The following is a 25,673-nucleotide window of genomic DNA, read 5'->3' as shown; positions in this document are numbered from 1 at the left end:
GACACCATATATAAGAATAGATGTCTGAATGTGAGAATTTGCGGCATTAGTCAGTAGCAGCCATCGTGCGTCGGAAGACTTTGTGAGCTGCTCTACCGCAGTAGACGTAAAGTGAGTGCTTTACTCCACTAAAATGCTCTTAACTCGTTGAGTTCTTGACGGATTCGCAAAATGTTGCGTTTGTAACCGTATGAACGTGGCTATAATTGGGGCTGTATGGTGATTAAACAAAATTATAATTACTTTTGAGTATGCCGTCAATTTGCTGCTTCTCTGACCTTTATGAAAAAACAAGCTGTTTTAAAATCGGTCAGAAACTTTATCAAATGTCCCCGGCGAAAAATGGCCAACACGTGACGACGCCCTTGCACGATAGCTCACAACGCACACCTGAAAACTACCCTTATATATGTGATATCTATGGTTTTGAGCGTCAGCTGTCTTGTGTGTCATTGTTTTTAACTTTTTGCCTGCTTACTTTTTTTAAACATATGATGACACTACCATGACATGCGAAGAAAAAATAAAACCGCAGTTTTATATCTGCAGTTGTTTCATGACCGACAACATATTCCTAGAGGACTACAAGCTTCACATTCGCTTTAAGACTGAGGAGCAGTTCAGAGAAGACTATCAAGGGGTGGGTTTAATCTAGTTTTGCTCTTTTCAGTGTGCAATATTGTAATATTAAAAACTCAAAATTAAGTAAAATGTATATTTTAGCACCTGAAGAGGCTTGGCTGCGTTACGGAGCAACAGTTTGAGGATATCCTCAACAAGGCAAGTGCATTGAGACAACATATTTAGCTCCTTCACTGCTAATGACAGTGAGAGGACAGGAAAGACTGGGGTATGACTGTGCGACATATGAGCTCATTCCCAGTGAAAATGGATTGAACGTCAATCTGAACTGCAGTGAGCGAGTTAAAAATAAATACTGTACGTATTTTAATCTCCTTTCACTTTACTATTATGCACCGTGTTGTTATGCACCATGTTGTTCTGTCACATGAAATACCAATAAAAGACGTGTGTTTATGTTGTAAGGTGACAAAATGTGGAAAAAAGTACAATTATAACTGTAATTTAACATACTATCTTGGATGTGAATACTTTGCTTAGGTTTCACAGGAAGTGGACAGGCGAATGAGTCTTTCTTTGACGTCTGCTGACAGAACCGCAGTCATAAAAAACACATACAGGCCTCTTCATCCTCATGTCTACAATCTGCAGGTACCATACTTGCTGATGTGTCACCAATTATGTGTCATAAACATTTTTTCATCATTTTTTTCAGGATACGTTCCTTGCACCAGAGTTCAAGCATATGGTCAATTATTGTCAAAGTCACAATGTCACAATCCAGAATCTGTCTGGCATGTTGGTAGAAGAAAAAGGTACTCTAAACAAACATTTGTTGGACATTTACGCTGAAGTCATTACTGCACCATTCTGTTAAAGCGGCCCGAGTTTATCGCTTGACAGTCTTCAACAAGAGCTTCTGCGAGGATCTGATGGAAGAACTGGAGCACTTTGAGCGTTCTGCAGCACCCAAAGGTCGACCTAACACTATGAACAACTATGGGGTGATTAATTCACTTTTTCTGACTGCAATCCTTCTCAGATGTGGTTTCTTTGTTATGAATCTCATCGAATTTAGGTGTTGTCAATCTGATCTCACTTGGCAAAAACAATTGAGTATAATACAATAATGTGAAATCTTAACCCTTTCAGGGACAGTGGTCACTACAGCATATATCTATTCAAAAGATATTATGAGCTTAAGTCATTCACTGCCAGCCCAGGTCACATCATATGTGCTGCAGTAGATCATTCGATGGCTTCAATGTCAGCCAAAGAGTTATGTGAGGTCACAACAGATTTCTAAAACAAAACAAAAAATAAATAAAATTCCACTTAATTGAATTTGTCTTCATCCTTTTTTACCAATGTATTTATTTATTTATTTTAAGTTTTAAATTTTTCTAAACAAATTTAATTTTATTTAGAACTGTTTCTGTATTTTTTAAATACTACAATTTTTTTTTTCAAAAAGGATCCTTCGATTAATTATTTAATTTTTAATCTAGAATTGTTCATATATACTATTATTATTATTTAAATTGCCCATCACAAAATACTTGCAGGCAACATTAATACTATAATCGAATGACAAATGGGGACCGCAAATTTTTGTCGAGTGGGCTGCAAGTGGCCCCCTGGGCTTCAACTTTGAGACCCATGTCTTACATGAATATAATTAATAACATTTTAAAATATATACAGTCGTGTGAAAAATTAGGACACCCCATTAAATATTCAGTTCTTAACTAAGAAATGTTCACATATCAATGTCTGATCTGGTTTTTCTTTATCTCTGGAAAAGAAAGTGATATAATTGCAGCTAAACAACAAAAAATAACATTGCTCTACTCATTTAAACAAAATTTATCAACAAAAATGCATATTCTAACTGAGGAAAAAGTTAGGACACCCTACCATGAAATAGCTAGTGTTACCCCCTTTGGCTGACATATCTTCAGTGAGACGCATTTTGTAGCCATCTACCAGTGTTTGACTTCGGTCTGAAGAAAGTTTGCGCCACTCCTCAACTCAGAATACATTCTGAGATGTTTGAGGGGTTTCTTGCATTTACAGCCCGTTTCAAGTCACCCCACACCATCTCAATGGGATTAAGATCTGGGATTTGACTCGGCCATTCCAGGAGTCTCTATTTCTTTTCAGCCAGTCCTTGGTGGATTTACTGGTATCTTTCGGGTCATTGTCATGTTTCAGGGTCCAGTTTCGCTTCAGCTTTAATTTTTTCACAGATGATCTCACATGTTTCTCAAGCACCCTCTGATACACTATAGAATTCATGGTGGATTCTATAATGATGTGCTGGCCAGGTACTGCTGGAGCAAAGCATCCCCAAACCATGACACTTACACCTCCATGCTTCACAGTTTGTATGAGGTTCTTTTCCTGGGATGCTGTTTTGGGTTTGCGCCAAACATGTCCTCTGTTCTGGTGTCCAAATAATTCAATTTTAGATTAATCTGTCCAAAGAACATAATTCCAGAAGTCTTTGTCTACATTCACTCTGGCAATCTTCAGTCTGCCCTTCATGTTCTTGGAGAGCAAAGGTTTCCTCCTTGCACACCTCCCATGAAGGTCTTTTTCTGATTGTTGAGGCATGCACTTTCACATCAACAGTCGCAAGAGCCTGCTGTAGGTCCTGTGATGACATTTTAGGGTTTTTGGAGACTTCTTTTAGCATCTTGCGGTCTGCTCTCTGGGTGAACTTGCTTGGACAACCAGACCTGGGCATTTTGACAGTTGTTTTGAATGTCCTCTACTTGTAGACTATTTTCCGGACAGTCGAATGGATGATTTTAAATTCTTTTGAGATCTTTTGAAATCCCTTACCAGACTCATAAGCGTTTATAATCTTCTTTCTAAAGGCCTCAGACAGCTCCTTTGATCTCACCATGCCGTTTTCTCTGACTTCAACAGTCAGGGGCACACCAAACTAAATGTGAGGTTTAAATAAGGCAAGCCTCCTTCAAAACACTGGGTAATGATCTTCCAATCTTGCGCATCTGATGTGATACCGCTGTGTGTGATTTTAGCCACTTTAAGTGGGATTGAATGGGGGGTGTCCTAATTTATTCCTCAACAGAAATTGAATTTATTCAAAATGAGATTTTACAGAAAGTTATAAAATGTTTTTTTTTTTTTTTTTTTTTTTTTTTTTCAGTTTTAATTGTTTAGTTCTATTACTTGAATCTCTCAAGAGTTTTAAAATTGATATTAAAGATCCATATGACCAAATATGTTGAAAAACTCACTGGTTTCCATAGGGTGTCCTATTTTTTTCACATGACTATGTATATATAATTTGTGAATGAAAGTGTTTAGTGTCTGGTGTGAATTTGTTCAGTCATCCAAAACAGTATTGTTTGCATCTCAGATCCTCCTCAGTGAACTTGGCTTCGATGAGGGTTTAATCACACCTCTTCGTGAGAAGTATCTACACCCACTCACATCTTTGCTCTACCCAGACTGTGGAGGGCACTGTCTGGACAGTCACAAAGCCTTTGTTGTCAAATATGACATAAATGAAGACCTGGACCTCAGCTACCATTACGATAATGCAGAGGTCACGCTCAACGTCTCCTTGGGCAAGGACTTTACGGATGGAAACCTTTATTTTGGTGACATGAGACAGGTATCATGATTCCCTCTCAAGTAAGGGTAGTGAAAATAAGAAGGTCTGTTTAAGTCATCATTTTTTTTCATAACGTTATTTTGTTGCAGGTGCCTTTAAGTGAGACTGAATGTTCGGAGATCGAACACAGAGTAAGTGAGGGCCTTCTCCACAGAGGCCAGCATATGCACGGAGCCTTGCCCATTTCTTCCGGCCAGCGATGGAACCTCATCATCTGGATGCGATCTTCCCAGGAGCGCAATAAACTTTGCCCCATGTGCAACACAAAACCAGCACTGGTAGAAGGGGAAGGCTTTGCGGACGGATTCACAAAACACTCCAGTTCACTCATCGCCGACTACTGTGTGCTCACCTGATGTGCTGATAAGCAGCCTTATAACAGCTTTCATGCAGCGCCTGTATTTCCCATTTCATGTCATGAAGGTAATAAGAACATAAAGCATGTTTCCTACAAGTCGACTGCACAGCACTTTTAACTTGTGCAAAACAGTAAACAAATGAGCTTGGTGGCCAGATGAAGAATGAAGACTCAAGGTTATTCATCAAACTTATTCTCGAGCCCTCGTGCTTGCCAAAACATTGGTTGTCATCTGAACTATACTGTTTTGTAGTCTTGCATCACTGTCCACATGGGAATAATCACTGAAATTAAAACACCATTATTAGCTGTGGGGATCATTAATGTAATCTTTTTTTATGATTAATTTGTGGTTGATGACATGGTACGAAATGAATCCAGCATGATATGGAATATTTATGTTAAGTGTGATGTTAATTGAAGATGGGATGTTAAATGACAATGATTTATTGACAGTAATTTATTGCAAAGGGGATAATGATGATTTAAAATTAATCTTGTTGCACTCTTAATAAACAATTTTCATTTTTTCGGTTATGTGTCACTACATGTCTAGATAAAACCAGTTTGTTTCCCTAGGAGAAAAAAAATTCTTAGAAAAAAAAAAGGAGAAAAAAAATCTTAGAAAAAAAGGTCATAAGTCAATACCAGAGTTTAAAGGAAAATTTTGAATTGTACATTTTTTTTTTTAAAGCAAGGATTTATGACTACTCACTGATGTCAACTACCCACCATGAAAAATGCTCCGACAAACTGCTTCTTCAATTATTTTGTGGGTTTCTCAGCACATGTCAAAGCACAATTTTCCTTACCTCTAATATTTGTTTATTTTTACACTGTAAAAAAAAAAAAAATACGAACTAGGAATTTTCAAGCAAAGCTGTTTCATTTGAATTTTCAAGTTTTAATGGACAACTTAAAAATCACTTTGGAAAAAAATCAATTGAACTAAAATTGTTATCCAAACTGGACTTCTGTCAAGAGCTCAAAATTTGAAGTCAACTGGATTTCAGTTGAAGTATGTATAGACATAATAAAGTTAATTCAAACCTGGGTCAGCTCTATAACAGCGCAACACTAAGACAACTGAGCTCAACAGTATGGCTACATACACTTGCTAGTGCAGTCTCAAGAAGGCATCGGGAGTTAGGCTCGGGTTAAGTTCACACAGTTTAAAACATTGGTTCTTAATTTTGCTAAAGGTACCGAACCCCACGAGTTTCACATATGCATTCACAGAACCCTTCAGACATAAGCGGATTTTAAGGGGGGAGCCAGGCTCCCCTGGTGGCCGAAAAGTGTCGTTGCACAAAACTGACCTTCCTATATATATAAAAGTTGTAAAGCAATAAAACTGCAACAAAAATGAATGAAATGAAAAAAAAAATATAATTTTATAATGGGAGCAAAATTTTTTTCCGAACAGATCATGTGACTAGCACCTTAGACGGTTATTTGCTTTGCATATAATAAAAAAAAAAAAAATAGGGGAGGGCAATTTTATTATTCATATGATTTTTTTCTTTGATTGAAAAAAAAAAAAAAATATATATATATATATATATTTTTTTTTTTTTTTATTGAAGCAACTTTTGGGGGGATTGAATGATTTAGACACAAATATCCTACCCATGATATGGCCCAAACACAAAAAGGATTGCTTCAATCAAAGAAAACTTTTTCAATGAAAAATTAAGAGTTCAATTGCAAATTTTTCAATCTCAAATATTTTTTCACAGTCAAAAACGTTTTCTATGATTGAATTTTTTCTTTTTTTGATTGAAGTGATTTTTCTTTTTGAAAATATATATTTTTTAAGCAAACTATTTTTTGATTGAATAATAAAGACAAAAACGTCCTAGCCAAATTGTTGCCCAAACACAAATCAACATTACTTCAATCAAAAAAGTTGCTTCAATTTAAAAAAAAAAAAAAAAAAAAAAGAAAGAAAAATAGCTTTCACATGCATTTTTTGAGTTTCAAATTTATTTTTGCATTCAAACACATTTTTTTTTTTTATTGAAGCGACTTTTTTTAAAATTGAAAATATATATTTTGATTAAAGCAACTTTTTTTTTTTTTTTTTTTTTAATTGGTGCAACTTTTTTTTAAATTGAATAATAAAGACACAAATCTACCACCATATTGCTAAGCCCAGGGGATACAATTTTTGAATGGGGTAACTACATTGGCACGACACCGGCGGGCGTACCATATTCAATGGATGACGATCTTGGCGAAAAGTATTGCCTAAGCAGCCTGATTTAGAATTCCCGTCAAGAATGATTGGAAACAAAAAACGCTCATTGTCAATTTATTATAAATATTCTTGTAACTTAATTTTATTGCTGACACTGCGTTTCAGGGTCATCAACATGTTGTGCCCCCCCCCCCCCCCCCGCCCCAAAAGTCAAAGTCCACCTATGCATTCAGAATTAGATTGTTTTTTTTTTTAATCCAAAACCAATTTATTTCACCGAATATTTAAGCGGATTCTCGTTCAACTTTCTTCTTATCTGCCCATCAGTCTGTTATACTTCTTCATACCAAGTGTGAGTCAACCTTCACCTTCCACTGAGTAAAACATTTTCTCCGCCCATCAGATAGAGGACATGCAGTTGAAAGAAATGGAATAAAATGTGTAAATTGGGGGAAAGCCAGTCAAAAAAAACTAATCTAACACGCCACGTTGCTTAGATTTAGTCAGCATACGACAATAGGGCCCTGGGGGTCCTTTGCCAAACCCTTTAGACTTACCGAATCCCTGGGATTCGATTAAACCCATGTTGAGAACTACTGATTTAACATATCAAGTTGCATGACAAATGAGCCTACCTATTTGCCATGCAGCTGTAGATGTGATCAGGTTTCATGGCAGTAAAGTTGGATTAACTTGGAATTTTGACATATAGAGTCATGGATGAAATTATTGGCACCCCTGGATTTTTTCCAGAAAATGCAGCATTCCTCACAGAAATTAATGCAATTACAAATGTTTTCAGTATGAATGTGTGTTTTTTTATTTGCATTGGAAAAACACAAAATAGCCAAGAGAAAAGCCAAAATGTACACAATTTTACACAGAATGTAAAAAATGCCAGAAAAAAGAATGAGGCCTACAAAGAAAAAAACACAGTGCCTACAGTCAAACATGGTTGCGATTCAAAGATGTTTTGGGGTTGTTTTGCTGCCTCTGGCACTGGGTGCCTTGACATTGTGCAAGAAGTCATGAAATCTGGAGACTATCAAAATGTTTTGGACCGCGATGTAGGGTGTAGTGTCCCAAAGTGTAATGACCCAAAACAAAGCTGAAATAGCACCAAGTAATGGTTGGACACAAAGCGCTGGAGAATTTCGCGGTCATGGATGAGTCCGGATCGAAATCTCATTGAAAACCTATGGAGAGATCTCAAAATTGCTTTTGTAAGAAGGCACCCTTCAAATCTGAGAGACCTGGAACAGTTCGCAAAAGAAGAGTGGTCTAAAATTCCACCTAAGAGGTGCACGAAACTTGTTGATGGTTATAGGAAGCAACTGCTTTCTGTTGTTTCTTCCAAAGGATGTGCAACCAAATCATGAGTTAAGGGTGCCAACAATTTTGTCCAGTCTATTTTTTGAGTTTCATCTAAAATTGTGTCAATGTTAGCTTTTTTCCTTAGGTTTTTTTTTTTCCAATACACATCCAAGATATAAACACACTCATACTGAAAACATACAGTGCCTTGCAAAAGTATTCGGCCCCCTTGAATCTTGCAACCTTTCACCACATTTCAGGCTTCAAACATAAAGATATGAAATTTAATTTTTTTGTCAAGAATCAACAACAAGTGGGACACAATCGTGAAGTGGAACAACATTTATTGGATAATTTAAACTTTTTTAACAAATAAAAAACTGAAAAGTGGGGCGTGCAATATTATTCGGCCCCTTTACTTTCAGTGCAGCAAACTCACTCCAGAAGTTCAGTGAGGATCTCTGAATGATCCAATGTTGTCCTAAATGACCGATGATGATAAATAGAATCCACCTGTGTGTAATCAAGTCTCCCTATAAATGCACCTGCTCTGTGATAGTCTCAGGGTTCTGTTTAAAGTGCAGAGAGCATTATGAAAACCAAGGAACACACCAGGCAGGTCCGAGATACTGTTGTGGAGAAGTTTAAAGCCGGATTTGGATACAAAAAGATTTCCCAAGCTTTAAACATCTCAAGGAGCACTGTGCAAGCCATCATATTGAAATGGAAGGAGCACCAGACCACTGCAGATCTACCAAGGCCCGGCCGTCCTTCCAAACTTTCTTCTCAAACAAGGAGAAAACTGATCAGAGATGCAGCCTAGAGGCCCATGATCACTCTGGATGAACTGCAGAGATCTACAGCTGAGGTGGGAGAGTCTGTCCATAGGACAACAATCACTGCACTAATCTGGTCTTTATGGAAGAGTGGCAAGAAGAAAGCCATTTCTCAAAGATATCCATAAAAAGTCTCGTTTAAAGTTTGCCACAAGCCAACTGGGAGACACACCAAACATGTGGAAGAAGGTGCTCTGGTCAGATGAAACCAAAATTGAACTTTTTGGCCGCAATGCAAAACGATATGTTTGGCGTAAAAGCAACATAGCTCATCACCCTGAACACACCATCCCCACTGTCAAACATGGTGGTGGCAGCATCATGGTTTGGGCCTGCTTTTCTTCAGCAGGGACAGGGAAGATGGTTAAAATTGACGGGAAGATGGATGCAGCCAAATACAAGAACATTCTGGAAGTAAACCTGTTGGTATCTGCACAAGACCTGAGACTGGGACAGAGATTTATCTTCCAACAGGACAATGATCCAAAACATAAAGCCAAATCTACAATGGAATGGTTCAAAAATAAACGTATCCAGGTGTTAGAATGCCCAAGTCAAAGTCCAGACCTGAATCCAATCGAGAATCTGTGGAAAGAGCTGAAGACTGCTGTTCACAAACACTCTCCATCCAACCTCACTGAGCTCGAGCTGTTTTGCAAGGAAGAATGGGCAAGAATGTCAGTCTCTCGATGTGCAAAACTGATAGAAACATACCACAAGCGACTTGCAGCTGTAATTGGAGCAAAAGGTGGCGCTACAAAGTATTAACGCAAGGGGGCCGAATAATATTGCACGCCCCACTTTTCAGTTTTTTATTTGTTAAAAATGTTTAAATTATCCAATAAATTTTGTTCCACTTCACGATTGTGTCCCACTTGTTGTTGATTCTTGACAAAAAATTAAAATTTTATATCTTTATGTTTGAAGCCTGAAATGTGGCGAAAGGTTGCAAGGTTCAAGGGGGCCGAATACTTTTGCAAGGCACTGTAGCATTCATTTTAGTGCATAATCGGAGTTTAAGGGGGGGCAGCCCCGCTGGTGGCAGAAAAATATCATTGCATGTAATTGACTTTCCTTTATATATACACAGTATATACAGTATATATGTATAAACGTTTTAAAGCACTAAAGCAAACAACAAAAATGAATGAAATGAATGAATGAAGAAAAAAAAAATTATAATGGGTCAAAATTATTTTTCGAACAGATCATGTGACTAGCACCTTGGTCATTTGCTTTGCATATTATTAAAAAAAATTGGGGGAGGGCAATTTTATTTTTCAAAGGATTCTTTTATTTATTTTTTTTATTGAAGCAACTTTTTGGGGGATTGAATGATTTAGACACAAATGTCCTACTCATAATATGGCCCAAACACAAAAAGGATTGCTAATATCAAAGAAAACTTTTAAAATTAAAAATTAAGTGTTCAAATGCAAATATTTGAGTCCCAAATATTTTTTCGCATTCAAAAACTTTTTTTCTATGATTGAAATTTTTCTATTTTTTGATGGAAGTGATTTTTTGTTCGAAAATATATTTTGTTTGAAGCAACTTATTTTTTGATTGAAAAATAAAGACAAAAATGTCCAAACGCAAAACAACATTACTTCAATCAAAAAGTTGCTTCAATCAAAAAAAGAGAGAAAAAAATTCAAAGAAAAATAGCTTTCAAATGCTTTTTTGGGGGGGGAGTTTCAAATGTATTTTTGCATTCAAACACATTTTTTTTTTTTTTTTTAACCGAATAATGAAGACACAAATCTACCTCCCTATGGCTTCGCCCAGGGGATACAATTTTTGACTGGGGTAACTACATTGGCTCAACACCGGCTGGCGTACCATATTCAATGGATGACGATCTTGGAGAAAAGTGTAGCTATCCTAAGAAGCCTAATTTAGAATTCCATTCAAGAATGATGGGAAACGAAAAACACTCATTTTCAACGTATTATTATAAATATTCTTGTAAGTTAATTTTATTGCTGACACTGTGTTTTGGGGTCATCAACATGTTGTGCTCCCCCTGGCCCAAAAGTCAAACTCCGCCTATGTTTCTGTGAGAAATGCTGTATTTTCTGGAAAAATTCCAGAGATGCCAATAATTTCATTCATGATGTATTAAGATACAACAAACAGCATGTTTTATAATACAGTATTTTAATAATAGCATATTAAGTACAGCAACAGGCGGGCATTTTGACAAATTTGCCAAAAGGGTGTATTCATGAACATGTTAATTTCTCAAACCGTACAAGTGAAACTGAGCACCTGAACTGTACATTTTGCTTAATAAAACCATAACAACATCAAGACATTTGGTTGTTTCTTTTTGTTCCAGGTAAATGCCCCAATGTGAATAAATTCCACTGATGGGATTTGGAGAGCAAGGTCAAAAGAGGGCTGGTTTTGAGGGATAACAGCTTTTGAAACCCAACGATAATACAACATACAATACAGTAAAACTATTGAAAATGCATGAGTAACTTTACAATATTATGCAAATACTGTATATCACATACATCTCTGCACTTGTGAGGGGCAAGTCGGCCTGTCATAACACTGCAATAACAGAACATTTTATATCATGAGAAGAAATACAACACATCGAAGATTATATTTGACAATATGTTAGTACAAGTTCAATACATTTGTCAGAAATCCACTGGCTCGAAAGTTTCTGAAGGTGTCTAGGCCACCTCCTTCAGTTTGAGGCCAAGCTGGTTTCTCATGAAACGTCAAGAATCCTCTTCCTAATTTCATAACGTCGTCTCGCTGCTCATGTCTCGCAGCCGGTGGTGGTCCGTATCCGAGTCATCATCGGACTCCATCTCTATCTTGACCTGTGGGACGGGGCAGGTCATTCCTCGCCCAGTTGGCATGGCTGGAGACGACGGACAGGAGATCTTCAGGTGGAGGGTAATGCTGAGGAAGGGCAACCATGAAAAGGGGAGGCCGAGGGACGAAAAACAAGTTTGTTCATGAGACACCTGACAGAAACAGTCGTTGATGACGGAGTCTAGGAAGAAAGGACAAGTGATAGAAAAGGGGCAGCGCCTCTATTGTTTAGTGAATGACAGGAAGCCATTGTTATTTAGTGACTTCAATAGGTGACTTCTATTAAAATTCAAATTTGCTTTCCTTCCAAACCATGCCTCTTTCAAAGCAATGCAGACACAATAGGCCAATTTCACACAAGGAGAAAAAAAAAAGAGGCATAAAAGGGAGATATGTATTAAGACAAAAGTACCACATTTATTTATGGACATTAATTTCCTGCAAAAGTAACTTGTACTTTTGGAGGGAAAATACTAGTTTAAAAAACTAACTTGTAATTGTAGAGGTTAATTTGATGCAAAAGTAAAAATGCAGTGTTTGCAAGAGCAACTAGACAATTTGAAGTTGTAGAAAATAAAATTGTAAAGGTGTAGCAAAAATTATTGTATTTGTAGTAAATTTAACTATGTAGAATTGTAGCTGTAGAAATATAACGTGTACTTGTAGAATCTGGCCGCTAGAAGTCACTAGTGCTCTTCCCTCTAGTCTGTACTCATGTGTATTCATTCTACAAACACTAAAGCAGTTGTTCTTAACTGGGGTTCGGTGAGTAAGTCTCAGGGGTTTGGTGAAGGTTAAGAAACGCAGAGTCTGCGCAAATCTGGGTAAAGTGGTGCTTTAGACCAGGTTTTGGACTGCCCTCAATTTTCAGGCTTTATTCCATTTCTTTCAACTGCTAGCCCTCTATCTAAAGGGAGGAGAAATCCGTTTGCTCAGTGGAAGATTGACTAGCACTTGGCATGAGGAAGTATAACAAACCTACAGACAGCGTAAACTGCTTAGATAATTAAAACAAAAAAATAATTGCGTCATTTTACGACATGAAAATAGTATGTGATGCAAGGATGCGAAAATAAAATGAGAACATAGACATACAAACAAAAAAAGTGTGAAAATATGAAATGTGAAAATGCAACGAGTTTAATTTCATTTACTAACGTGAAAATCAACAGCAAAAATCAAAACTATTTGTAATAAATTTGAAATCTGGAAGAAATTTGAACAGTAATTCACTTAGACTAGGGGCACGCGGCTCTTTAGGGCTGCCCTAGTGGCTCCCGGGAGAATTTTAAAAAATGTTTGAAAATGGCAAAAGATGGGGGAGGGAAATATGTTTTTAGTTTTAATATGGTTTCTGTAGGAGGGCAAACATGACACAAATGTTCATCTTTCACATCCAGACTCGACTACTGCAATAGCCTCCTCTATGGTCTTCCATCTTCTCATCTCCAAAAGCTGCAATACGTCCAGAACTCTGCCGCCCGCCTCCTCACCCACACCCGCTCCAGAGAGCACATCACCCCCATCCTCCAACAGCTTCACTGGCTTCCAATCTCATACCGGATTCAATACAAACTCCTCCTCCTCACCTACAAGTCCCTCCATAACCTGGCCCCTTCCTACCTCACTGACCTCCTACAACAGCACTGTCCCTCCCGCCGCCTACGTTCTGCCGACTCTAATCTCCTCACACCCATCACTCGAACTAAGCTCCGAACCTTGGGGGACCGAGCCTTCGCCGCTGCTGCTCCCTCACTCTGGAACTCACTCCCAAAACCCATCAGGAACTCGGACTCATTACAAAACTTCAAATCACTCCTAAAAACCCACCTGTTCAAACTAGCTTTTCCCACCTCTTAATTCTTAATTCTGTCTTTGTGTTATGTTATGTAAAGCGTCTTTGAGTGTCCAAAAAAGCGCTATATAAGTTTGAGGTATTATTATTATTATCTAATTCATTAATATTGTAATGAAGTTAAACTGCAGGGAAAATACACATTTACTGTATTGATACACCAATACAGAGATTGGTGGGGGGTCAGCCTGTTAGTGCTCAGACCATACGCCGCACTCTACATTAAATTGGTGTGCATGGCTGTCACCCCAGGAGGAAGCCTCTTCTGAAGACGGTACACAAGAAAGCCCGCAAACAGTTTGCTGATGACATGTCAACAAAGCACATGGATTACTGGAACCATGTCCTATGGTCTGATGAGATGGGCGGGCTGTCTTTTGTACAGTCTTCAGAAAAGACTTCCTCCTGGGGTGACAGTCATGCACACCAATTTGATGTAGAGTGCGGCGTATGGTCTGAGCACTAACAAGCTGACCCCCCACCTCTTCAATCTCTGCAGCAATGCTGACAGCACTCCTGTAACGAGTCACATGACATTTTGGAGGGAAAATGACAAGCAGTACTCAATTAGGACATTTAGGGATGTGTGTTTTTTCATAGGTGTGTACTCACTTTTGTTGCCAGGGGTTTAGATATTAATGGCTATATTTTGAGTTATTTTGAGGGGAAAATAAATTAACTATTATATAAGCTGCACACAGACTACTTTTCAATGTGTCAAAGTGTCATTTTGTCAGTGTTGTCCCATGAAAAGATATACTTAAATATCTGCAGAAATGTGAGGGGTATACTCACTTTTGTGATACACTGTAAGCAAATTCCTGTTCAAATTTATTTTCATTGTTGACAATGTTCATTCGATGCTGACAATGACAAAGTTCTATTCTATTCTATTCTATTCTATTCTATTCTATTCTATTCCTCCAGAGTTCAAATTTACTGCAAATAATTTTGCCGTTCATTTTCACGTTGGTAAATGAAATTAAACTCACGTCATCTCACACTGTTCTTTTTTTGTTTTCATGTGTACATTCTCATCACGCAGTTTTAAAAAAGGATTTTTAAAAAAATTATCCACGCAGTTCACGCTGTCTGTAGGTCTGTTACACATGTTATACACGTCCTTCTACCAAGTGCCAGTCAACCTTCCACTGCACAGATTTCTTTTTCCATTAGATAGAGTGCTAGCATTTGAAAGAAATGGAATAAAGCCTATAAATTGAGGCCAAACCAGTCCAAAACCTGGTCTAAAATGCCACTTTGCCTAGATTTAGTCAGCGTACAAAACAGGGCTCTGAGTTTTTTAACCTTCACCGAACCCCTGAGGCTTACTCTCCAAACCCCAGTTAAGAACCACTGAACTGCAATTTTAATTTTCTCAAGAAACAATGTACTGTACATGTGTACAAACATACAGTAAGTCATTGTTGCTACAACTACAAATTATTTTTACTACAACTGCAATTCCATCTCTTGTAGAACTACAAGTTGCTCTTTCTACAACTGAAATATTTCTTTCCTACAACCAAAAGTTAATTTGGCACCAATTTGACTTCTCATTATAAGTTAATTTTGGAGCAAACGTTGCTCCCCCCCCCCCCCCCCCCCCCCCCCAAATGCTGGCTACTTTTGCACCAAATTCCCCTCTGTATTAATAGACTGTGCTCTTTAGGCGAGGCAAGACAGAGAAGAGAAATGAAAAAAGGTTGCAACAGGATTCACTACAATTGCATGCCAGTGTAGCTGATTTGAGTCTTGGAACACAGATGAAAAAGAAACAACCAAAGTTATCTTTTTCTTACATAAGGATGAGTCGAGAAATAAATCATCTAGAAATGAATTTTCTACACTTGACATTGTCCAACATTTTCGTTAATCTCTATTTTAATCACTAAAAACACAAAACGCTTAATTTAACATCTTGACAGCAGTTATACACCATACATTTGAATGATTTCCACATTTTGTATGACATGAAGTTATACGCTAAGGAAAAACAATGTACAGTATATACAAAATGGATCCCAGTCCGCATTCTATGAAACATTCACTACATGCTGTAGCACAGGAAGAGAAGCAGCAAGCATTACACAGAAAGTAGGATTATAATGATCTGCATTGCCTTAAAGTGCATGGAGAGGACACTAGATGTGATTAAAACTAGCATGAGCACAGCATACTGTGAGGGCAATCGCGTAATACAATGTAATTGCTCTTCATCATATGTCTTCACGTGTTATATTTTTTACATCTTCAAATATATAGATAGAAGCAAAAGGGTCATCACAGACCATCTAATACTACAAGTATCTTTAGGGAATTAATAGGTAACATGATGGGGGAGGAAAATCTGTACGTTTTTCGTGCATTACGTTTTTTTTTTTTTCCGTTCGGATTTTGTCACCGTTTCTGCAGCGAGACAATGTGCGTTACTACGCTGGTTGAATGAGAAAAGTCAGAAAAAAAAAGTTGTGACGCTGTAGCAAACTCAATGCAAGGCTAGGTGGCTCCAATATTTCCTGACTGCCGACAGCCTAAAATCTACGCCTAGATATCTCATGCATATGGAACTATATGCGAAATGACAGACTCGGCGACGTTAGTAAACAGCCGCCATTTTAAAGCAGTAGACTTCTCAGAAAGGCTCTGTTGTAGTTAACCTTCCTAGCGAACCTAAGTTACTTTTTATCTAAAATACTCCTAAATTGGCAAAATCTTTACTTGAATCTATCTTTAAATGATGAAATGGTTTTAAAACTTTCACATGTCGAAAGTAGACAGAAGGGAACCAATGCAAAAACAGCAGCAATTTTAACAACTTTTTAACAGTTGATTCACAACATTAAATGACTTCCAAACATAGCAAAGGTTACTATTTTTTTTTTTTTTAATGAAAAAAACAAAACAAAACATGAAAGGTAACACCAGTTACTTTGCCAAGTAACTCATTACTCTTAAATTCAGGTAACTGAGTTACTAACTCAATTACTTTTTGGGAGAAGTAATTTGTAACTGTAATTGATTACTTTTAATAAAGATGAAGTCTGCAGAATGAAAAGTGACAAAAACGGAGATTTTGTTCTGCCAATTTGTTGCCGAACATAATTTGACTGCAACCATTGCTGATCACTTCTCTGAATTAGCAAAAGAAATGTTCCCTGACTCAAAGATTGCATCGGTAAGTTAATTTTATCAATTGACCTTTTTCATTTATAACTGGACACACTAACTAACTACCTTCAAGTTAATCTGAATTGCGAGCTGAGGTGCCACGAAGTGCAGCCATCAAAAGACATGATAGAAATTGCCAAAAGTGCTACATACAATTTTCACAAAAGTCACTGTTAAATTCTAGTAATCATGATGTAGCTGAAGATATTGTTCTTTAATTGCACCAGGTTATATGTTACAATATTACCAATAAATTCATATTATTTTAAAAATTGAGTTTTATTTTTATTTTTACTACTTACTAAAAGTGAAGGAAGTAAAAAGCTTCAAAAAGCACAATTGCTTTGTTTGCTGTCTGTCATGCTGAACAACTTCACGTTTACATACCTGTCAACCCGAGATTGTAAGATTGCCAACGGCCTCGGGTTGACAGGTATGATATTACAGGTAGTCAGTCCTTGGGTTACGAACCAGGTCCGTTCCTAGGCTGGCAATGTAATCCAAATTTCTGCATACCTCGGAATTAACCCCTTTAAGTACCCCAAGATACCCCCTGAACCCAAAAATAACTGTCCAAAAACATGCATTATACATCATATTAATAAGATAATCTAGAAAATAAGATACTGTGAGGTATGTTATGTTAAATATTGTTATATTCAATGACTATTTGGGCTTTAAAATAAATAAAATAAATATTAGTGAGTCGCCTTGCTGAGAGAAAAGGGAGCAGTGGAAAGAGTAGGGAGAGTAGGGAGACGAGAGCAGGGGGATATCATGGCCGCTCAGGTCAACAGCGTCCCTTCTCTTCACGTGAGCCCGCCGTCCGAACTCAAAAAACCTGATCGGGACTCGCAAGAGGAGTCCGCACTGGGGGGGAAGCAGCAGCAGTATGAGAACAAGGAAGCCTGGACCTGACACCGGGTGGGTGAGGAGGGGATCCTGACATGGCAAGAGGTGCTGTTTACGCGACTCCAAAAAAAAAAAAAAAAACTGGAGACAGAATGTCGGACGAGACTGCGGCGTCGTAATGTCGAAATCACATAAGTCAGGTACGTCGTACCCCGGGGACTACCTGTATATGCTTTCGCGGGCCACACTAAATGATGTGTCGTGTCATATCTGGCCCCCAAGCCTTGTGTTTGACCCCAGTGCACTAAGTAACAAACAGAGGGAAAATACTGCCAAGAATGGAAAGGCAAGATTTCAAATTTCTTGGGTCATCTCTACGATTCTGCTGTGTGTGAAAGGAAACGACATGTGGAGGGGTTGTTGCTGTCTTATACACCTTACATACAGTACATTAAAGCGCACATTGGCGCTGATGTAACTAATTTAATCTTCTGATTAAGGGATGCCTTTTTCTTGTTCGAAAGTGAACACAGTTACAGAACGGGAGTTCTTTATCAAAGGAGAGGCTATTGACAAACATAATGCGATATTAAAATTCATGTGTGTGTGGCAGAAGGCTGGCAGTATGCCCCCCACTCAGACTGTGCAACATCAGGATACACCAAATCTTTGTAGGGGATGTGCAGTTTGAGGACACAGTACCTGCGATCCAAGTCTGAATCGGAACTTGGTGAATGGTTGGAGTAAGGGCTGTACTTATCCTGCAAATCAATACACGCAAATGCACACAAAATATCAATTATGGCCTGCAGAGAGTAGCAAAAGCTCACGTTTCTCACCTCCTCTTCACTTGCTTCTAATTTGGACCTTTTCTTGTCTTTTCCTCCCTTCTTATCGTCATCTTTCTTCTTCTTCTCTTTCTCAGGCAGAAGGTCATCCAGCCATGCCAGGTCATGCTGGGAGAAGACCATGTCGAGCATTTTGCGGACCACCATCAGACCCAGGATCTGAAGAAATTTGTAAGTAACATTTTCAAATTCACACTAAGATTTTTCTCATAGGCTAGTTGAGAGTCTGTATGTGATGTAAGTGGATGGCATTTTAAAATGGCATTAACATGAATCACTTTTATACTTAATGTACGTGGCTTGCACTACAGTTTGTCGCATGGCTGCGTATCGTTTCAGACATGAAACACTACTTCTGGAGCAGGGGTCTCAAACTCAGTTTATCTGGGAGCAGCCGGAAATAGTCTAGGTGAGTCAAGGATTTCACCCAAAGTTGTTTTGGATATTAAAACAATAAAACGAAACCCTAATCCAATCTTTCATAATAAATTTGGTTCTTCAAAACAAGAATGAAATTGGGGTTACCAGGTCCACTTTCTCATCTCTGGTATATTGCATACTTTTCCACATGTTTTGCCTAGTAGCAACATCTTATATTGTAATTCTTGAGCATTGCAATGTTCTTTGTGCATATAAAATTAGGTGTCCCTATGATCAATAATAATAATAATTATATTAATAACGCCATCTCCAACTTGTCTTAAAATTGGTCACGATGGTAATCAACCTTTCTCTTCACGGCAGATTTTGAGAGAGACGTGACCAGGACTTGGTGACTGGATAATGGACCAACATTTCAAACAACGGACTAACATTGGTGATTCATTTTTAGCTAATAAGAGTGAATTATAGTACCATGTACTATAACTGGGGAAAAACAAAAAACTCACAGGACGAGGGCCATGTTAATACTAAAAATGTCATGTCCACAAAATATTGTCCCACAAGCCTCAGTTGACCCCCAGGCTGCAAGTGTGAGACCCTTGTTTGGACCATACAAAACACACGTACTGTAACTCATTCAATACCAGTCAACTGATATAGAGTCATGTGAAAAAATTAGGACACCCAATGGAAGCCCATGTGTTTTCTAACATATTTGGTCATATGGATATTTAATATCAATTTTAACAATCTTGAGAGATAAACTAAAAAATTAAAACTGAAAAAAAAAAAAAAATTTTTTTAAATAACTTTCCTTTAAAATGTAATTTTAAATAAATGCAATTTCTGTTGAGGAATAAATTAGGACATTCATCCATTCAATCCCACTTAAAATGGCTAAAATCACACAGGGGTATCAACTCAGGTGCACATGCTTAGAACATCATTACCAAGTGTTTTGAGGGTGGCTTGCCTTATTTAAACCTCACATTTCGTTTGGTGTGCCCCTGACTGTTGAAGTGAGAGAAAACACTATGGTGGGATCAGGGGTCGCGTTAACCGAATATTTTCCGTCGTTGACCGATTTTTTAAAACGGTGACGGAAAAAACTGAAGTCCATCCATCATTTTGACCGGTTGCAATTCACACCCCAGACCACAGGGTGGCGAGTGAGCATATTAATTAGCTATTGTCTCTCTTGATGCATGACGTCATTGGCCTTACTCTGAAAAATGTCAAGGCAACTGAGTGTCCGAAGTTTCTTCAAAAAGCCCCAAAACGACGATGGTGTTGATAAAAGAGGTGAAAAAACAGGGACTGCACAAGCGGGTACGCAATTCAAGTCCATGCGCACCAGGAGGAAAGTGTGAGACTACGTTCAGGCCACAGCAGGTGAACTGTTAATTTCATTGTTCCATATGCTACATATGGTAGGCTACCTACCTACTGGGGCCAGAGTCAGCTGTTTTTGTCACTGCGGAGAAAAAGTTACATATTCATCTGCTTGATGTGTGATGGCACGGTGTGGATTCTCTGTTAAGCTTGTTCGGACAGAATATTAATTTAAAATGAATGAAAACTAAATACTATTGAATATGTTGAAGCAGTATGCAATGTTAAGAGTCTTGTTAGCTGTAGGCGCACTATCCTATTCCCCTCACTATCCACTCGCGGGGGCCTGCGCTTGTCAGTGACGTTCCTTATTCTCGCTATATGATTATACAACTTTAACATTTGTTAATAATACGCTCTGTGTGTAGTATCATCCATCGCTTTTCCTTTTTAAATGGGCACTTATAAGCGAACGAAAGAAGTAACAACGGGAACATTTTTAAACAGGCATTTCACGGGAGAGCATTTCGACTCTTCGGCCAATCATATAGCGAGAGCGAGTGGATAGTGAGGGGACCGCGCGCGGCTCTTAAGTGTCTCTGTCACGTGACTGTCCTAGCCGGTAACGCGCTCGGCCAAATGGACACACAAGTACGGAAGGTGATTATGCCAAACAAAGGGTCACCACAATGTCATTATCATCATTTTAAAAATTTAAGTGACGAGTAAAAATAGATTATGACCGGATTTTTATGACCCTGTCAGTCAAAATGACAGACAACGAAAAAGTCTAGCGCAACCTCTGGGTGGGATCAAAAGAGTTGTCTGAGGCCTCCAGAAAGAAGATTGTAGATGCTTATGAGTCTTGTAAGGGATTTCAAAAGATCTCAATAGAATTTAAAATCAGCCATTCCAATGTCCGGAAAACAGTCTACAAGTAGAGGACATTAAGAACGACTGCCAACATGTCCAGGTCTGGCCAAGCAAGTTCACCCCGAGAGCAGGCCGCAAAATGCTAAAAAAGGTCTCCAAAAATCCTTATATGTCATCACGGGAACTACAGCAGGCTCCTGCTACTGTTGATGTGAAAGCGCATACCTCTACAATCATAAAGAGACTTCACAAGTTTAACCTTTATGGGAGGTGTACAAGGAAGAAAGACCAGGACTTCTGGAATAATGTTCTTTTGAGAGATGAATCTTGAATTATTTGGACACGGGAGCAGAGGATATGTTTGGCGCAAACCCAATGCAGCATTCCAGGAAAATAACCTCATACCAACTGTGAAGCATGGAGGTGGAAGTGTCATGGTTTGGGGATGCTTTGCTACAGCAGGACCCGGCCAGCTCACAATCATAGAGTTCACCATGAATTCTATCGTGCATCAGAGGGTGCTTGAGGAACATGTGAGATCATCTGTGGAAAAAATTCAAGCTGAAGCAAAACTGGACCCTGCAACATGACAATGACCCAAAACATACCAGTAAATCCACCAAGAACTGGCTGAAATACAACAAATGGAGAGTCCTGGAATGGCTGAGTCAAAGCCCAGATCTTAATCCCATTGAGATGCAAGAAACCCCTCAAACATTTCACAGCTGAAAGTATTCTGCATTGAGGAGTGGGGCAAACTTTCTTCAGACCGATGTCAAAACTGGTAGATGGCTACAAAAGTGTCTTGCTGAAGTTATTCCAGCCAAAGGGGGTAACACTAGCTTTTAGGTGGTAGGGCGTCCTAACTTTTTGTTCGGTTAGAATATGGATTTTTGTTGATATATTTGGTTTAATGAGTAAAACAATGTTAATTTTGTTATTTACCTGCAATTAAATCACTTTCGTTTTCCAGAGATAAACAAAAACAAGATCATTGATATGTGGACATTTCTTCATAAAGAACTGAATATTTCATGCGGTGTCCTAATGTTTTCACATGACTGTATTTACAGTGTATGCACTGTGGTAGTTAGTAAAAGAGGAAAGAAAGTTACATTAAAAACACCCATTGACGACTATGGACATCCAATCAATTTTGATTGGGAGGTCCCAGTTGAAATGGATTGGACGTCTATTGCTGTCAACGGTAGCCAATAAATTATTTGAATATTAATATGAAAATGTGTAAGACAAAAATAGTTACTGTAATGATTATTACATACCATAACTGGAAAGATGATGGCTAAAAACGTAGATTTGAGTATCCAGAGTACAGCCAGGCATACAATCTGAACCAAGGTGAACAGGTGGACTCTTCTCAGAGGAACATGGCGCAGATAGGACAGGTCTGGTTGATGCTTGGATGGCATCATGTATAATTTGATCCGGTCCCAGAACTACGGATAGTGATGAGCACGAGGTGGTGTCAGTTTGGAAAAGTTATCTAGGATCGCTTGTTACACAGGTCCAGAAGGAATGCATTATAAAAGAATGAATTATTTAACCATGTGGCAGAGGGGTGAAGAAGTTAATTGAATGCAGACCTATAAAATAAATGAGCAATCACTGACTATTTGGAGCTTTGCTGCCCCACCTCAGACTGGCTGTGCATGACAAGTGTCACCTGCGCCGAAAGCATCAGCTTGAAATGAATCAACGTAATCTAATCATGTACAATAAAAGCGCTATCAAAAGTACGAGGCTGTCTTTATTTTATTTCATTCATGACTGATAGTCTATAACTAAAATGTAGTCTTTAATTACATATGTTACATTTCTTTAAATGAATAAACTTCCAGTTGTCTACCTAAGTGCAATTTTGTTTGTTTGGCAACTTTCTATCAGTTAGCAAGTGTAATAAAAATGCGTTGACACAATTTGGCGGGTAGCATACCTGAATTCCGCTGAGGGAAGCTACTCCCATGTAGAGGAAGACGCCATACAACACAGGCATGGGGATAAACTATAGAGAGGAAACACAAATTATCTTTTAAACATAAAAATTGTATCAAGGGGGAAAGAGTAATATATGATGTTGCATCAGTTTTGGACTCCCATCTATTGTTTGATCATTTTGTAGAGCAGTCATTTAGATATAATCAAACGCTATGCAATTTACAGTAGTAGGCTCTATGCATGAGGCAAGGTGAAAAAACATTCAATTTATATTGATTGCTTGAATCAGGAGAACTGTCCAACCCCCATAATAAAAAAGGCTTCTCAACCTGTTTGTCACCCTCCTTAAACAAGTGAATTGCCAACTAACCAAGGAACTGCTGGTCAAATAAGCACAAAAACAGCATTTAGAAATATGGCGGAAAACACAGACAAGCATGAAAAAGCAATTTCTGCTCTTGCACTCTTCCTTAAAAGAAACTGCTCTATTTTAAGACAAAACAACTGCTGTGTTTGTTAGAACAATATGTCTGTATCCTGCCATAGCAGATTCACGGCGCATCAAGCCCCCGAACCATTTCCCTTTTACCCTGGAAACCCCGTTTACAGATGTCGAGCAACCGATTTTGTTTCAACCCAGCCGTAAAACGAAGGTAATTAATTATATTTATTATTCAAAATGTCTCCTTTTTAGCTTAGAATCATTAATTGGTGTCTAATATTTCGTTAAAAAAACAAACAAAAAAAAACGACTTAAAAAAAATTATTCACTCGCAAAGTTTAAACTTTTAAACAAATTGCGTCACAATGAAAAAAATGGTGTCTGTAAAAAAAGTCACGGATATCTACCTCATAACTATCGCCTAATTGTATTTTTTTTTGGTTAGTCACATTTTCTCTGATATGTTAGATGATAATCGATCCAAACAAATAAAAATTGAAAAAAAAGTTTAAAAGGGTAAATATATGAAAAAGAAAATCTCGACCACTCCTTGATGTCTACGATTTCTGCATCGCCACCCTTGTCATATTACCATGTTTCACCCATAAAATCCCCAAAAATTCCAGCTGTGGCCATTCACAGTTGTGTCTTGACAATCAGTGATACATGCTACATGGAGTTTTTGGATCGAAACAAGTACACAATAATATCTCGTTAAAGTCATGGCGTCTTTTATTCTGCTTTTTCATGCTCTCACCTCCAGTTAGAGTTCTGCTGTTTAAAAAATAAAAAATTAATGCCCTCCTGTTTAAAATTTTTCTTCCCCTAGAAAATTGAGATTTGAATTTTTCCGATGATGTATCAAACATGCAAATAGGACAATTTTGAAATTTGGCCAAATTGGAACTTCAAGTCACCTCAGTGTTTTCCGCCATATACAAAGCATAGAAATTACACCGCCCAACAAAATTTTGGAAAACAGCTGCTTCAGAGATTTAGTGATTTGGAGTGACATTGATGGTTTGTAATAGCATGTTTTTTATGCTATAGTTATATGAATAACTTTACTAGCTATGTTACGTTAACATACCGGGCACGTTCTCAGTTTGTTGTTGATGTGTCAATGTAACTTTAGCATACCGTACACTTACCTTTGCGCTATATTAAATCCAACTTTTTCTTTTTATTTGCACATTCACAATATTACAAAAATTGCATTTTTTTTAAATATAGTGTTCATAAAAGAAAAAATTATGAAGTTACAATGAATACAAACAAATACACACTAGTTATATCGCCTTGTAACACTCTAAAGTACCGTATTGGCCCGAATATAAGACTGTGTTTATTGCATTGAAATAAGACTGAAAAAATGGGAGTCGTCTTATATTCGGGGTCTAGACATTATACCCATTCATGACGCTAGATGGCGCCAGATATCATTGAAGCGAATGCTGAACTTGTGGAGTAATATTCTGTCATGACGGATCTCAGCTTCTCTCAAGTTTAACCAGTTTGCATTATTTTATTGCAATGTTTTTCCTTATTCAGTATTGTTTCAAGACTGCAGTTAGTTAGACCTCACTTTGATGGTGAAAGCAGTTATTGCAATTTTGTTGTTTTATCTCAATAGATTGGTTTATTTACATTTCAAAAACCAGAAGCCATTCATTTACGAATGTGATTGCTCTTTAGTTTACATATTTAAATGTTCAGATATTAAGATTTGAATGAGGCAAAATGACATGGTTTTTCTCGCAAATAAATTGTTATCATTTGTTTCAGATATACTGTAATTATTTTCTGTATAAAAAATGATTTTGTGTTCAAAAACTCTTTTTTAAACTTGAGTCTTGAAAAAGAAGGAGGTCGTCTTATAATCAGGGCCGTCTTATATTCGGGCCAATACGGTAGATAGTTTTTTCCTAGTATTTAACTCATTGCATGCTATTGACGGTGATAGACGCCCAAGTCATTAAAACTTGGAGGACTCACCGTGAAAGCTCATCTTTTAGTGCCATTGACGCCGCTGGATGTCCAATCCATTTTGCCTACAGTCAAAAGCGATTGGGAATCTAGGGCTGTTGATGGCAGCCAATGAGTTAAATGAGTTAAAAAAAAAAAAAAGTAATAATTTTTGCATGGAAGGTTTAAAAACGTGCATTTTGTACAAAATACTGCAG

General features: G+C 37.8%; 2 protein-coding genes across 7 annotated transcripts in view; one reads left to right on the top strand and one right to left on the bottom strand.

The window, feature by feature from the left end:
* The first annotated feature begins 19 nt into the window (after nucleotides 1-19).
* Nucleotides 20-5,120, top strand: ogfod2 (2-oxoglutarate and iron-dependent oxygenase domain containing 2). 4 transcript variants are annotated; one of them, XM_057832110.1, is made up of 8 exons: nucleotides 20-111; nucleotides 550-640; nucleotides 724-780; nucleotides 1,123-1,233; nucleotides 1,298-1,397; nucleotides 1,462-1,586; nucleotides 3,974-4,231; nucleotides 4,321-5,120. In XM_057832110.1, exons 2-8 carry the CDS (start codon nucleotides 557-559, stop codon nucleotides 4,585-4,587), a joined length of 1,002 nt encoding a protein of 333 aa, XP_057688093.1. In that variant the 5' UTR covers nucleotides 20-111; nucleotides 550-556; the 3' UTR covers nucleotides 4,588-5,120. The 4 variants fall into 4 exon arrangements, with proteins under 4 accessions (XP_057688093.1, XP_057688095.1, XP_057688092.1 ...); XM_057832109.1 differs by lacking the exon at nucleotides 20-111 and having other exon boundaries at nucleotides 423-640; XM_057832112.1 differs by lacking the exons at nucleotides 550-640; nucleotides 724-780 and having other exon boundaries at nucleotides 60-111.
* Nucleotides 5,121-10,163: 5,043 nt separating this feature from the next.
* Nucleotides 10,164-25,673, bottom strand: part of slc4a5a (solute carrier family 4 member 5a) — a 111,438-nt gene continuing 95,928 nt past the window's right edge. The window contains exons 21-25 of one of the 3 annotated variants that reach the window (XM_057831413.1): nucleotides 23,047-23,115; nucleotides 22,376-22,549; nucleotides 18,495-18,662; nucleotides 18,358-18,416; nucleotides 10,164-11,864 (exon numbers count right to left, since the gene is read on the bottom strand). In XM_057831413.1, coding sequence (XP_057687396.1) covers nucleotides 11,699-11,864; nucleotides 18,358-18,416; nucleotides 18,495-18,662; nucleotides 22,376-22,549; nucleotides 23,047-23,115 — 636 coding nt within the window. In that variant the 3' untranslated portion in view covers nucleotides 10,164-11,698. Of the gene's footprint in view, nucleotides 11,959-18,357; nucleotides 18,417-18,494; nucleotides 18,663-22,375; nucleotides 22,550-23,046; nucleotides 23,116-25,673 lie in introns of all 3 variants that reach the window. The other 2 variants (XM_057831412.1, XM_057831414.1) reach the window with 2 other exon arrangements.

This window comes from Corythoichthys intestinalis, chromosome 3 (genome assembly GCF_030265065.1).
Source record: "Corythoichthys intestinalis isolate RoL2023-P3 chromosome 3, ASM3026506v1, whole genome shotgun sequence".
NCBI classification, from domain to species: domain Eukaryota; kingdom Metazoa; phylum Chordata; class Actinopteri; order Syngnathiformes; family Syngnathidae; genus Corythoichthys; species Corythoichthys intestinalis.
This window is presented reverse-complemented; position numbering and strand designations above follow the sequence as displayed.